The following is a 13,464-nucleotide window of genomic DNA, read 5'->3' on the forward strand; positions in this document are numbered from 1 at the left end:
ATTGCTGAATTAATATGCAGATATACAAGTTGCACTAACTTAATACTCCTCTGTTGTTAAGTGAACGCAAAAACGTTTACTCAAAATCGATATATATCTAAGTTAAGACAGTTTTCTTTATTTTAATTTTGACCAACTTCTTAAAATGAGTTATCAGCTGACTAAAACATGTACATGTAACAAATTAAATTTTTTATGATGAAAAAGCTCTTGATTTTAAGCTTTACTCACTAACCCCATGAATCATTTTTTAGAGTGTGGAGAACCCTGAAGAGAGGGGAGCAGGTAACACTTAGTATTGGGGGGAACGTTCATGCTCTCCATCCTGTCCTGATGTGGCCCACACAGCTCGGCTCCCGACTGGGCAGGTAACTACACTCTGGGGTGTTTGAAATAGATACAGCCCTAACTAAAAAGCCAGAGCCAGAAGCAACGTGCCACACACCTCAGCTCATCCAAATGCCCTTTAGTCCTGCTTTGGAATGCACAGCTCAAAGCAGCAGGCCAAACAATAGTGACCGTGCACAGTTGTTCCTGGCTTCTGATAAACATCAGCGTCCACTGACCATGGCAAGCTATCATCTGTAGTAAACACTGGCCAACAGTTTGCATGACAATCGTAAGCACAGCAGTGGTGCAGCTCTCCTCTATAAATACAACTCACAGCGGGGTCCCAATCAATAGCACAGCCTGAGTGGGTTGGCTCCCTTACTGTGTATGAGCTGCTCAGAGGACAGGGGTCTGTGTGCGTTACCTGAACCGTGCACACCGTTTTGTCAGCCTCGGCCCGGGTGTTTTTAGCTGCGCGGGGAGGAGGGCGTGACCCCCCAAGGGGCAGAAGCCTACCAGCCATGCAGAATCCATCGGCCAAGCTGCTTGTGCACTGCACTGCTGAAACTGCCCCCCCCTTCCCCTTTTCCCCTTGCAGACAGGTTTCCCAATCACATGCTGCTGCACACCACCCAAGGCATCAAGCTTTTTGAGAACCAGGCAAGGGGGAGAGCAAGGAGGGGCTGCGAGGTAAAACCCCACACAGTCGAGGATTCAGATGCATTTATGCGAAAATGCCCACGGCCTGCAGCCTGATGCTTAAAGGCCCACCAGTGGGAATAGAGGAGAAAGCGAAACTGAAGACTGGAAGACTGGGGAGGTCTAGACACTGGAGAGCATGAAATAAAATCACTTTGTGATCTGCAATTTCTAAAATGACATGCTTGAATCTTTTGGTCCTTTTCTCAAAACATGGAACACAAAAGCCATTCATTCTGGCAGTGAAAGCCCCTTCTGCACAAAGAACAGTTTTCTGGGGGGAACTAAATGAATGACTTCAAACAGTGAAAATGTTCTTAGCTTCAAAAGTTTAGGAAATAAATATTAACATTTAAGAATTCGTACACCAACTCAGATATTGTGTCCAAACATTATAAGGCTTGTACAGAGCTCATAAAAAATTCTACTGGATTCAAAATCTAAACATTTTGCACCAAAACTGGATATTCAAAGTTTTTACACAAGAATCTGTCTTTCTTCCAGGTTTGCTCAACCCCCACTGAATGCAGATACCATAAATCTCTGGCATAACTGTCAAAATTTATCTGACACCAACACTGGAATGATCATGACTATTATTATTATTATTATTATTATTATTATTATTATAATTACTTCTGTTGTTGCTGTTGCACAGTCAGTGACAGGTTCATGTAACTGACATACAGCCAAACACATCCAGTAATATTATACACAATTCATCCTGAAGGACTGGTAAATTGTCTAAACTGACATATCCCAAATTATATCTGTCAGCAAGCATGCAAAGATGTGCTGAGGTGTATTAACAGGGTAAGGTCCAATAGCGTGAATGGAGGTAAGGTAGGAGCACACCTTGCTCATGTGTCACATGGCGCAGCTTTACCTTGGCAGCGCCACGGTAAACGTGCAAGGCTAATCTCCATGACAGTTGCTGGCTTGGTGCCGAAATCCTCCGAAAGGTGCCAGCAGAGGCAAAGCTGCACTGTTTGCTACCACGATTGCCAGCAAAGATTCCACTTCACATTCCACGGCCTGGTGGAAGCGTGTTGCACCGAGTTAACCCTCACCCCACTAGTAACATTCCTCTCACATGCACCACAGAAGACGCACAAGGACAGATCGACGTGGATTCAGGTTTTTACTACACATTCATTACATACAACTACCTATGAATAAGAAAACTGCAAAATCCATTTGAGTGAGACGTCCTGTTGAAAAAAATGGTTGTTTTTAAGAGAGAGTTGCATCAACAAAAATATGTGATTTACAAGCAGGCAAAAAGTATTTGCAATTGTGCCAGACTGAAGGGCTAAAAAAAACTTGTCTGTTATCTAGAGTAAAAACAATCTTCTTCCTTTTGCTTTTTGCAATGAAGATAAAGGTCAAAGGTTTACAGGCTCTTCTGTACTTACTTTTTGGTTTTCAATTTATCGCACTCAAAGGGTAAAGTAAAAAAGTTTAAGTAAAACAAGACACAGTGGAGAGCGAGGTCACAGACCCAGGGTGAAACATGATTCTATCCATTGACTGTGGGAAGTGGCAGAGGCTGACAAGCTCTGAAAGGACCATCCCCTAAAGCCTTGGGGTGTCCATCTACACATTTCAGCTGGGTTTTATTGTGTCACCAGCATTTCTGGACAGACTTTCAGATATACTGTATGTATAAAAATAAATATAACACCAAATAAAACACCAAGCTCCTGAAGATGGGCACACAAGCCATTATAGCCACAAGCAACACAAGCCATTAGAGCCTCTAGTAGTAGGAGCTATTACAGCTACTAGCAACATGAGCCACTATAACCAGTAGCAACATAAGCCATTACAGCCACTAGCAACATAAGCCATTACAGCCACTATCAACAAAAGCCATTACAGCCAGTAGCAACATAAGCCATTACAGCTACTAGCAACAAAAGCCATTACAGCCAGTAGCAACATGAGCCATTATAGCCAGTAGCAACATGGGAATTACAGCCACTAGCAACAAAAGCCATTACAGCCAGTGCCACCAAAAAAGTGTTAAACAAATCAACTATTTTATATTTTAGATTCTTCAAAGCAGCCAAAAATATTTCTAAAAATGACTTTTTTTCCAAAATAAATTCATAAATTTGTCTGAGAAACAAATATCAAGCATTTAAGCATAAGTCTTTAGATGAAGATGTCTTTGAATGTATGTTTCCCATTATCCTAATCAGGTGTGTACAAACTTCTGATTGTGTCAGTGCCCTGGCATCTTAGCCGGGTTTGTTTTTGTTTTCTCTGTCCATGTGCTCTTGTTTTTCCCTGTGTTCCAGCCCTGCTCTCCGCCCTGTCTCCGCCCACCTGATTGCTAGATCGTCCCCACCTGCCTGCCTGCGCACCTGCAGCCCATCTCGTCATCAGCGTTGCCCTATATATTCCCTGCTTGTGTCTGGTCTTGTTGCTAGTTCATCTCAGTTTACCTGTTTTGCCACAAGCCATTTCTGTCCTGTTTTGCCTGCCTGCAGTACCGATCTCAGCTGTTGACCTTGACCTGTTGGCCTGTTGTACTTGACTACGTTTCTTGGATCTGATTTCGTGTTGATTGCCGTGTTTTCCTGGTTTTCTGACTTCACCTGCCTTGACTTCGTTTTTGGATTCCGACTTGGATTTAATAAATTACCCTGCCACACTGATTGGTTGGTCCTGTAGAGCATTCCCCTGTTAATGTTGTAGGCTAGTGGTCCCCAAACTATGGCCCACGGGCCGGATACGACCCGCCCCCACATTCTGGGTGGACCCTGAAGCAATGTATGTGATATATTGTATCCAGCCTTCTGGTTTGTTTGACTTTCGCCCTAAGGTGCATTTCGCTTGAAATTCCAAATTTTTTCCTCTGCTGGCTACCGTATTTACTTCACTCTCATTCAGGCATACAACCTGAATGAGAGTGAAGCAAAATTGGCTGCAATGGAAGCGTAGGGTCTGCCTTAAACAAACATTAGATAGTTTTTTGGAGTAAAGACTACTGTAAGTATGGTAGATGACAGTGATAGGAGTGTGTGGATTTATTTAGCAACCAGTTTCACGTTAGTCATCTTTTGAATAATTTGGCAACAGCGATTGTAGCCTAGGCTATTAGCTAGTTAGTTTCTGTACTGTTGAAACTAGTGTACGTTAAATAAAATTTGATTTCAGGATACGTTGAATTCATGTGTAACGACGACCGCAAGCACAGTAAACCCATTAAACAGGTTTTTATTTTCGAAGATAACTCAGGGCTCCTGCTCGTTGACACAGCAGATTAACTGGGACAACACAGCTACCTACAACAGTCGTTTAAAAAGCACTGGGCTAAAAAAAAAAACATTGAGTTCACGAGGTAACCGCCTTTGCAAATCAAGGACGTAGGAAGTATTCTGGGCTACTCGCCGCATGCTATTTTCGGTATCAAATTCTCTATAGCCTACTACTGAACAGTACTCTGTTTGACTATGTCGTAAATTTTCACATATAACGTTAGCTTGTTACTTGTTATTTTCAGAGGAAATGTCAAAGATGAATTGTAAACAAAAATTGATCATGAGTGCCGGGTGTTCAACGAACAATGGACTGATAATTATTTTTTCCACATTTTCCAGTTTTGCAGATTTGCAGCTCTTTTCCTAATATAAATAAAACACGTACTGTTCAATATGCACATTTGGCTTTTCCTTACTTTTTCAGAATGTTCCTCACTCTATCAAACTTTATGTATTACACTACTTGCACTAAAATGGTTGAATAAAATTATGAAAATGGTTGGAATGCTTAAGAATTAGTTTGATTTTTTTTTTATTCTAGTTATCTCCCTATTATGTTTTATATACAACTTTGACAATGTGCCATGGAAATGTAAAATAAACCCAGCTAACAATGGTATATAAACAGATTGAAATATATCATTAGATGTAATGGGTTAATATTCAACTAAGGTACACTTGTTGTTGTCCACAGTACTATTTACTGTTACTGACATACTCCGGCCCTCCCAAAGAGCCAGGCAGAGTGATCTGGCCCTCCTAAGAAAAAGTTTGGGGAACCCTATTATAGGCAGTTGCCACCTTGTGAACATGATCTGTATTGTAAAGAAGAGAAAAAACAAAAGTTTGGATGTACTAATATCATAATAAAAATGAAAACTACAGATGAATTTGACCATCTAGCTAAAACAGATTCAGGTAAGCATTCTCATGCAAGAGTTTGGGGGGGTCAAAATATATAATGTTAAAATATGGCAACCATATTCTATGCGGGCAAACAAAAACTGATGACTTCTTTTCCAGCATGGTAACCACATTTCAAAATAAACATCAGGCCATTAGCAACACTAGCCACCATCTACTTAAATTTTCTGATAAACATCAGCGTCCACTGACCATGACAATGTGATGGATTTAAATTATATTTAAAATTTTGATGTTAAATGAAAGCATTGATTGACAGATTAAAGGACAGGACAAGGGTGGCATAAAGCATTTACTTGCAAATTTCAATTCTCCTAAATTGCTTTTTTGTAAGGAAAAAAAAAACATTTTGGAATGTTGTGCCCCTTCACCAGACAATCATCAGAGACATAAGTACAACTGGCTGCAGTCTTTTTCACAGCAAGATTTTCTTCCATCTCCGAGAAGTTAACAACTGGCAACACCCCTCTGTAATGAGTGCATTGTTTGAGGCAGAAATTCCAAGAATTCCAAGGCGTTAATCGGAGCAATTGGAGCTTCAACTAGCAGCAAGGGGAAGGAGGACTTGAGGGAAAATGAGCGGTTAGTTAGCACTGGAGTCCACTATGCTTGCTAGCAGTAGCAGAAGCAATGCAGCGTTAGTCACCGATATTTATGAGTTAGAAGTCTTCATGGTTGCAATCAGCTGCCCTCTTTCAGGCCCATGACTGTTTCCAAAAGTCATGTTTATTGTGGCCATAGAGAGCACCCCTGGACTGTAGAAATGGGCCAGTGAGAATATCTGTAAAAACATGCTGAATCAATGAAAGTTTGCAAAAAGTGACTTTTCACATGCTTTTCCATGTTAAAATGTTTGTTTTTCTTATTGTGTATCCAGAAATCTTTCAAACCCCTTTATTTAATTTGACACAGACCCTTATATATTTCCAATATACAACCATGACTGTAAATTGCAAATACATTCTTACAGAATTACAGAACCTACAACACTGCAGCCACTTTGAGCAAATATTGAGAGATGGATGAATAACGAGAAAAGCCGAATTCCAAAACTCACAATGCAGGGGGTGTGAGCAATAGGTCTGCTGAACAACATCCTTTCTAAACATTTTGTGTTTAAAACTGTTCTGTTCAAAGGCTCATCTGATGACATACATGTTTAAGCACACACACTTGACATGCATGGGCTCATAACTATTAAGATCTGTCTTCAGAAAGTATTTTGGAAATCTGTGTGACAAAACAACAGTGGGTCAGTAGGAAATATTAATACTGCTCCATTGTGATTACAGATACACTTCTGAACCCGACTTTTCAAGATAAATTTCTTAATTAATGTCTAACTGTGAACATCCAGACCATTATTGATGGTTGGTGCATTTTAGGCAAGTAGGCAATAGTACTGTCTTATGGACTTTCAGGTTTTTATAGAACAATTTCATTTTTAATAACTTGGTTCCCCTCTTATGGATGCTACATTTCCTCACTGTCTTTAGGTGGCATAGAAAATTTAATTCATTCTCATTACACTAACAAAAATAAAATACCTTCATTCATTATTTTTAAAGCAATTACAATCACACAAAGAACACTTGCACCAGTTGGTTCAGATAGAAAAGTCAGAATCTGGGAGTGTGGTTTCAGCCTAATTACAGCTTTAACTTTTGAAACTTCTGACTGTTTTTACTGAGTTCCTTGCAACTGGATGTAACCATGAATTCAGGGGCTTGAAAACAGAGGAAGTCTTCTTTAAAGATCTACATTATTTAACACTAGGTATCATGGCACAGTTAAGAAGGCAGGTTTGTAGGCAGACCTACACCTGATTGAGATAAAACTTCAAGCAAGACATACTTGGGCAGAGATAAACATAAGCAAAGACTAAACAAAATGAGCAATGCTTTATTTTTCCACTTATTTTAATTCCACTAATTTCACTGAGGAAATAGGGGGCGGGGGAACACAAGAGTTGGGATGGGGGTGAGAGGGTAATTGAAACCCTTTGCCATCTGGTAAAGGGCTCACTTTCTCTTGCGGCGTTTGTTTTCCTCTGCGTCCTCTCCCTTATTTATTTCCAAACCGCAGTTATGGGACAGAGATATGCCAGGAATCCTCCACCCGGGCACTTGACCTCCACCTGAACTCCACACCAGGCTGCTCACAAGGAGCGAACACTCTGACCCCGCCGCTTCCCACCTCTCTCCAGTCTCCTCTCTGTGTCAAATGTGTGAGAACGGCTCCTTCTCGCCTCCTTGAGTCGTTGACCCGTGAAGGCCACCTTGACCAATCCGAGTTGGGACGTCTTGGCAAAAATCGGACCTCGCACCAGGGAGCGGATTCAAGGGGCCAGCTCAGTCCATATGTGCTCACTGGAGCCCTAAGAAAAATTGCCTCTAATGTACGTTACAATCACAACCAAATCACACGCCGTACCTCTCACCAGATGTTGTGTTATGTCAGAAGGCAAACAGCGGGAAGACAGAGAAGCGGTTCTTGGCTGGTAGCCCTCCAGGCAGGGAGCATTCGAGGATAAATGTATACTCTCATTAAGCATTCTTTGCGCTGGTCTGTAAGACGAGGGTAGAGTCTCATACCGTGGCAGCAGGCCAAAATACAGCTCAGCCCCTCCACACGAATGAGGTGCAACTTGGGACGCAGTGTGTACAAACTACAAGGGTGCTCCCACACCTCTTTCGCACATTAGGAAGGAGAGTTCTCCAACAGCAGATGACAGAGAATAACAATACAGGGGAAAAGAGCACAGTGAAAAAGTCTGCAGTGTCCTCTGCACTCCTTTTCGTAACCCCCGTTTTGTCTCTTGTAAAAACCGTGAGGGCAGAGGCCTTGTGAGGTTGGCCAACATGTGTTTTGAGTTGCTCTGCTTTCAGAAGCCTGTGGTTTGTCTTGGCAGGGATTTGATTAGTGAAGAAATACACTGAGCCCAGGTTAATCTGATAAAGAGTGAGGCCAGTGCACCAGTGTGTTTCATGGGGACGCAGGGTCTACTCCTGTCTAAGCACAAATTTGGCATCTATCTGCACTAAACCACCATTGTTTAAGTCTTTGCAACAAAACAAAAGTCTTTCTTTCTGATGGAAACGTTCCACTTCTCCACTGAAATACTACACTCTAGCAGTATTGGCTCACAAATCAATAAATTAACAAATCCATCATAAAAATGTTTCAGATTAATAACATAGAAACATAGAACATTTTTTGTATTCTTGTTTAGCCTATAGGAACATGGATCATTCTGTGTTCTGACTTACCTTGTATAAAAGCAGAACATTCACTCCCTTTCAGACTGTGACACTGAGATTAGCATAGTGAGGTCAGGCCCATTCAGAATGAGACAGAAAGAAGCCACTCCCTCCCTTCCAACAGCAATCCTGCTCCTGCACCTGATTGCTTACAGTCAGTGTTCCAGCAACACAGTCTCTGGCGTTTAAACGGCCCGTCATTACCGCTGTGGGCTTACGGACAATACTTCAGGGCTGTGGCCAATGGGATTTGCTCTCCTGCAATGTTCCACACTGGAACAGTGTGAACTTTCGTTTAGTGGTGTGAGGAGGAGGTTGGACAAAATTGAGCGAGGGCACTTACACTTGTTAGGGCATTCATCTCTTTTCTATGACTCATCTGTAGCTTGGATTAGTAAAAAAAAAAAAACAATTGTGAGTCAACCCATTTTTCCTACCTCACACATATGTCTAATGAACCAACAGCATAACTTAAATCTACAGATGTGAGGAAAGGAGTTTTGGGTGTTCAACCCATGTGAGGTGCAGGTATTGTCACTTGTGCAGGGACAAGGGGTCTTTTGAGGAGTGCAGTGACAATGCCATGCTAGTATGAGGTCATTCCAAACATAGAAACACATAAATAAAGATTCCAATCATGGGTGCATGTTGTTTTTAGCCTTCATTCTTCATCCTCTCTCAAGATGTGTACACCAGGTGGTCTGTTATACTTTGATATGACTGTATGTGATACTTCACTGCTTTTTGTCCCCATTTTCACTATCATTTAAGGCTGCTGAACACAAACAGCTTCACATGAGGCTCAGAGACACATGCACTGCAGACTATGTGCTAGCACAACAGCATTAAGCAAGACTGGAGCTACACTCTTTACCTGTTTCAAATGCTACATCATACTTAGCATGCTATAGCTGTTGTCGCTGTGCCCGTGTTACAATGCAGGGAAGATGTAATCTTATATAGTGAAGATCCATTTCCCCACAATCTCAAATTTATATTTTACTTTCTATTAATATATTATATATTAAGGTGGACTGGACTTCAGCAAACTTCAAACTTCATCAAACCAGGAGGAGGTGCGCATGGACAAACATGGCTGAAAACGCAGTCGACAGCTGTGGTCTGGAGTGTAGACAGTTTGTCGTGTAAAAGTGGGAGAGGACAGCTTGTTTTATCTGACCATTGTTGAATCTTGTGGGGGTTGAACACTCTGTCACCCTACAAGCAGAAACATCTCCTGCTCGTGATGCAAGCAAGCCTTACTACCCACCAGAATGTTCGCATCACAGGCTTAAAAAGGATGGCTCTCTGACCACTAAAAGACACCAAGAAAAGCCTCTTATGGGCACATCCATACGTCACATCTAGTTTTACTTTAGTTCAGCTTTCATTCTAAATACAAAAACCTTCATAATTCACAATGGCCTATTGAAAAACTCACAAGAGATTTTCCTGCACAGTTCTCATTGTTTTTAAATGATCACAGAGCTGTCCACAGAAAATGTGGCTTTTCTGGCAGTGTTGTATCCTTCACTCTCATTAAAAGTTCTGCCTGGTAGTGAGGCCTGCTTGTGTTTTCTGCTGGAGAAGGATGTGGTTCAAAACACTCAATCACCTATGCAAGCACAGTGCAGTGCCTGGTAAACAACATAAAGCACATTCAATTTCAATACTTGACCGCCTGTTATCCTTTAAGAATATAAGGCCCAGAATAACAGAAACCACACAGAACTACAAGTAGCAAAAGTATTTCTTACTCAGTACTCTTCCAATACTCTAACTTTATTGACTGCAAAACTCAAACAAAACATCTGCTTAAATATGTTACTGGATGTTCAGGACATTTTGACTCGGGGGGGTTCGGGGGACCCTCCGGATACTGGATTACACATCCAAGCATAAAAACTTTGCACTGGACATGGGGGCTTAAGGGTGAGTTGCGAAGAGGCGTAACGCTATCTGGCACCAGGCTGAAATGCACAACCACTTACTAGAAGGCCCAGCAAGCCCAGGTGGATGAACATGCTCATCTGTACACTGTGAGCTGACACACTTTAGTATCATGCTAAAGAATCTAACAGCATTATCGCTAACTTGGCATTGGTTTAATGTTTCAATACCAGCACAGTTTTGCTCACAGTATTTATATTACAAAGGGATGCAGAACCAAATATTTCTAGACTTACTGAAGTGTCTGTGTGAATCTTACTTTTCAGACTTAAACTTTACTTAGGTTTGAGGAATCTTCAACCACACACCTATGCAAAATATTCAAAGTAAAGGTGTATGTGTAATATTACTGCCATCAACATCATTCTTAATTTCAGTCATAGTAGATTTTGTAAAGTATTGTTAGGACTGAGAAAGAACAAACAGCTGGTCCTCTGAAAAAAAAAAATCACTTTCAGCGATTTAATGGGATACCAATATGTTGTAATTAGCAATAATACTATTTTAGGGGCATCATCTCCAGTTCCATCTCTCTTTTTTAAAGAATAGTCAGTCCAGATGTGCGGAGAAAGTTTTCCCACCCACACCTCAGGAAGGAAGCTATCAAGGACAGTGTGTTATTTTTATGAGCCTCGTTGTCCAGTCTGTCACATTCTTCACAGTCAAAACTCACTCCTGTGAAGGAGTCACAACTGTGCCTGGCCAGCTAATATCTTGGCAATACAAATTAAAGAAACATTTTTTTACTGGACAGGCAAACATAACCTAACTAGTCGTCTGAAGCAATGAAAAGCCTCGTATGCTCAAGTAAAGCATACCAAGTAGGCTACAACACTAAATTTAACATGTACACGTCCAGCAAGTTCAACCCATTGTTTATAATAATGACAATAATAATATAATAATAATAACAATCGGGACGTATGGAAAGTGTCTGATAAATGCAGAAACTGTATCATCAATTCATTGAATCAGCTGTTGGATTCACTCCCATAATTGATGAGAACGTTATACTGCCTGAACCGTATACGCATGTTACAGTAGGCCTACGTCTTACACGGTTGCTTACACGGTTTGTTGGAACTGAAATTCCTTACATGTATAATTCCAGCCAAGTGGTGTCGATATACTTTCATCTTCATTAAAACGTTGGCTATCTGTATCAATTTCACGTCTTAATCATGTTATTAAATGCGACAGTGTTCAAATGAAAACAACTAGCCTACTGCACACGATATACACCAGTTCTTTTTGAAACTTACACAACTGCTCTGGGCTGGCTATAGATATGGATGTTTGCTAGTATTGCTAACTTTTCGTGACTTCTTTATAGTCAAAGCAATTTAATCGATGTTTTTTTTTTTTTCTCATTTTCTATATGCTGTCGAAACTGAACCTGTGTTTCATTTTTCTTAAATTATTTTCAGCTTCAGCAACACAATCCTTTAAACGAATACAAAGCCATTATTTCGATTTTCTCCAAGAGGGAGAACATGGTTTTATTAAAATATAGACTATTATAATTGTGACAGAAAAATGTACACTGAGAAAACATAAGATTACATGTAGACGTGAGACGACAGTGCAATAAATGTTTGTTGCAGATCTTTCTGTAAGTTTTACTTAAAAAATAATGCAACGGCGATCACTGTACGCCTATTCAGTAACCATATCAATGTCGGCTATTAGCCAGACACATAATACAACAGACCCTAGGCAACGTAGTCAACATCCACATACACAGAGTTATGTAAGTTAAAAAAAAACTGATTTCCGTTCTTTCTAAGCGTACGTATTGACTTTCAGAACACGCACTATTAAGCTCTTACAAATTCACTCTTACAAGTTTCAAGCCAGAAATGGTTTTTGAAACGGTGATTACGTTCGGTCCGTCTTAATGGTGAGTTTCTCTTCCGATTCATAATTCTTGGCAAGCAGACGCAGGCTCCCGTCATCGTAGTGAGAATTTTAAGGGGTGGGGCAAGTCACCCGCTTTGGTTAGTCTACTTAAAAAAACTTCGCCAAACTTATGCCGCTGCTTTGCCTGTCAAACATCGAAGTTTTTTAGTACTTAACAACCGATCATACTGGACCATACTGAAATAACATACCTTCTCCCTAAACCTAAGCCCTCATCATATTATTACACCATTTCCAACGCAGGTTTGTCCCTTTTTTATCTTTGCAAATGGGTGGACGAGAATTCATACAGACATCAAAACAGGGAACGCGCATGAGAATCCAAAAGAAATAAGCATCCAACAGAGTATATCCAGAAGACCGGAGCGGTCTTTTACGCGGATCACGGCGGCGGTGCGGTGTAGACTAAGCAACACTGTTCTCTGAGAACCGAAGTTGCTTTTTTGTATGCCTTGCGTTCAAGGACACTGCAGTTTACAGTCACGAAATATGCTACTGTCGCGACAGACATTGGAGTGAGCCCTTTTGGCCAGCCGAGAACGAAGCAAAGATAAGAATCGCAGGATCGCTTTACCTTTTTGCTGTTTCTGCTGTTATAGCCGTTGTAAGGGTTGATTCCTGTCCTTGGCGGCACGGAGAGCAGCATTTTTTACAGCGCTATGTCCGGAGCGGCGAGTACTGCCAAAGCTGCCAGCTGACGTCAGCTCTGGAAGTTGAGCTTGGAATCTGGGGGAGCGATTGGAGTCCCGCTGCCGCCACTACCGCCGCCGCTGCCGAAGAGCGCGCTCCCAGTCATCTGGGTCCTAACGCCACAGTGAAAGGAACTAGAGAATTGGAGTTTGGATAAATACCTAAACAATCCGTATCAATTACTTATTTTTGAAGATCTTTAGATGCCTAGCAACTACCTCTGCTTGAAGAAGCTAATTATTTCCATTTTTTCTAAACGCGCGTTAGCTACAATCACATTGCCATATATACGGATCGATGGATATCTGAGGAATTACATGCTGAAAGATCAGGGGTTTGTTTTATAAAATAAATATTTTGGTCTCCCGTGACCCCATACATTCTTGTGTAGTAGCCTTATTACTTTTTTTTAAGAAAACCCA

The 13,464-nt window shown here is 41.1% G+C and overlaps 1 protein-coding gene across 2 annotated transcripts in view; it reads right to left on the reverse strand.

The window, feature by feature from the left end:
- Positions 1-13,055, reverse strand: part of LOC118779674 (RNA-binding motif, single-stranded-interacting protein 2-like) — a 54,046-nt gene extending 40,991 nt beyond the window's left edge. For both annotated transcript variants that reach the window (XM_036531860.1, XM_036531859.1), the window contains exon 1: positions 12,927-13,055. In XM_036531860.1, coding sequence (XP_036387753.1) covers positions 12,927-12,998 — 72 coding nt within the window. In that variant the 5' untranslated portion in view covers positions 12,999-13,055. The remainder of the gene's footprint in view (positions 1-12,926) is intronic.
- Between the last annotated feature and the right edge of the window lie 409 nt (positions 13,056-13,464).

The sequence above is a fragment of the Megalops cyprinoides genome, chromosome 6 (assembly GCF_013368585.1).
Source record: "Megalops cyprinoides isolate fMegCyp1 chromosome 6, fMegCyp1.pri, whole genome shotgun sequence".
Taxonomy (NCBI): domain Eukaryota; kingdom Metazoa; phylum Chordata; class Actinopteri; order Elopiformes; family Megalopidae; genus Megalops; species Megalops cyprinoides.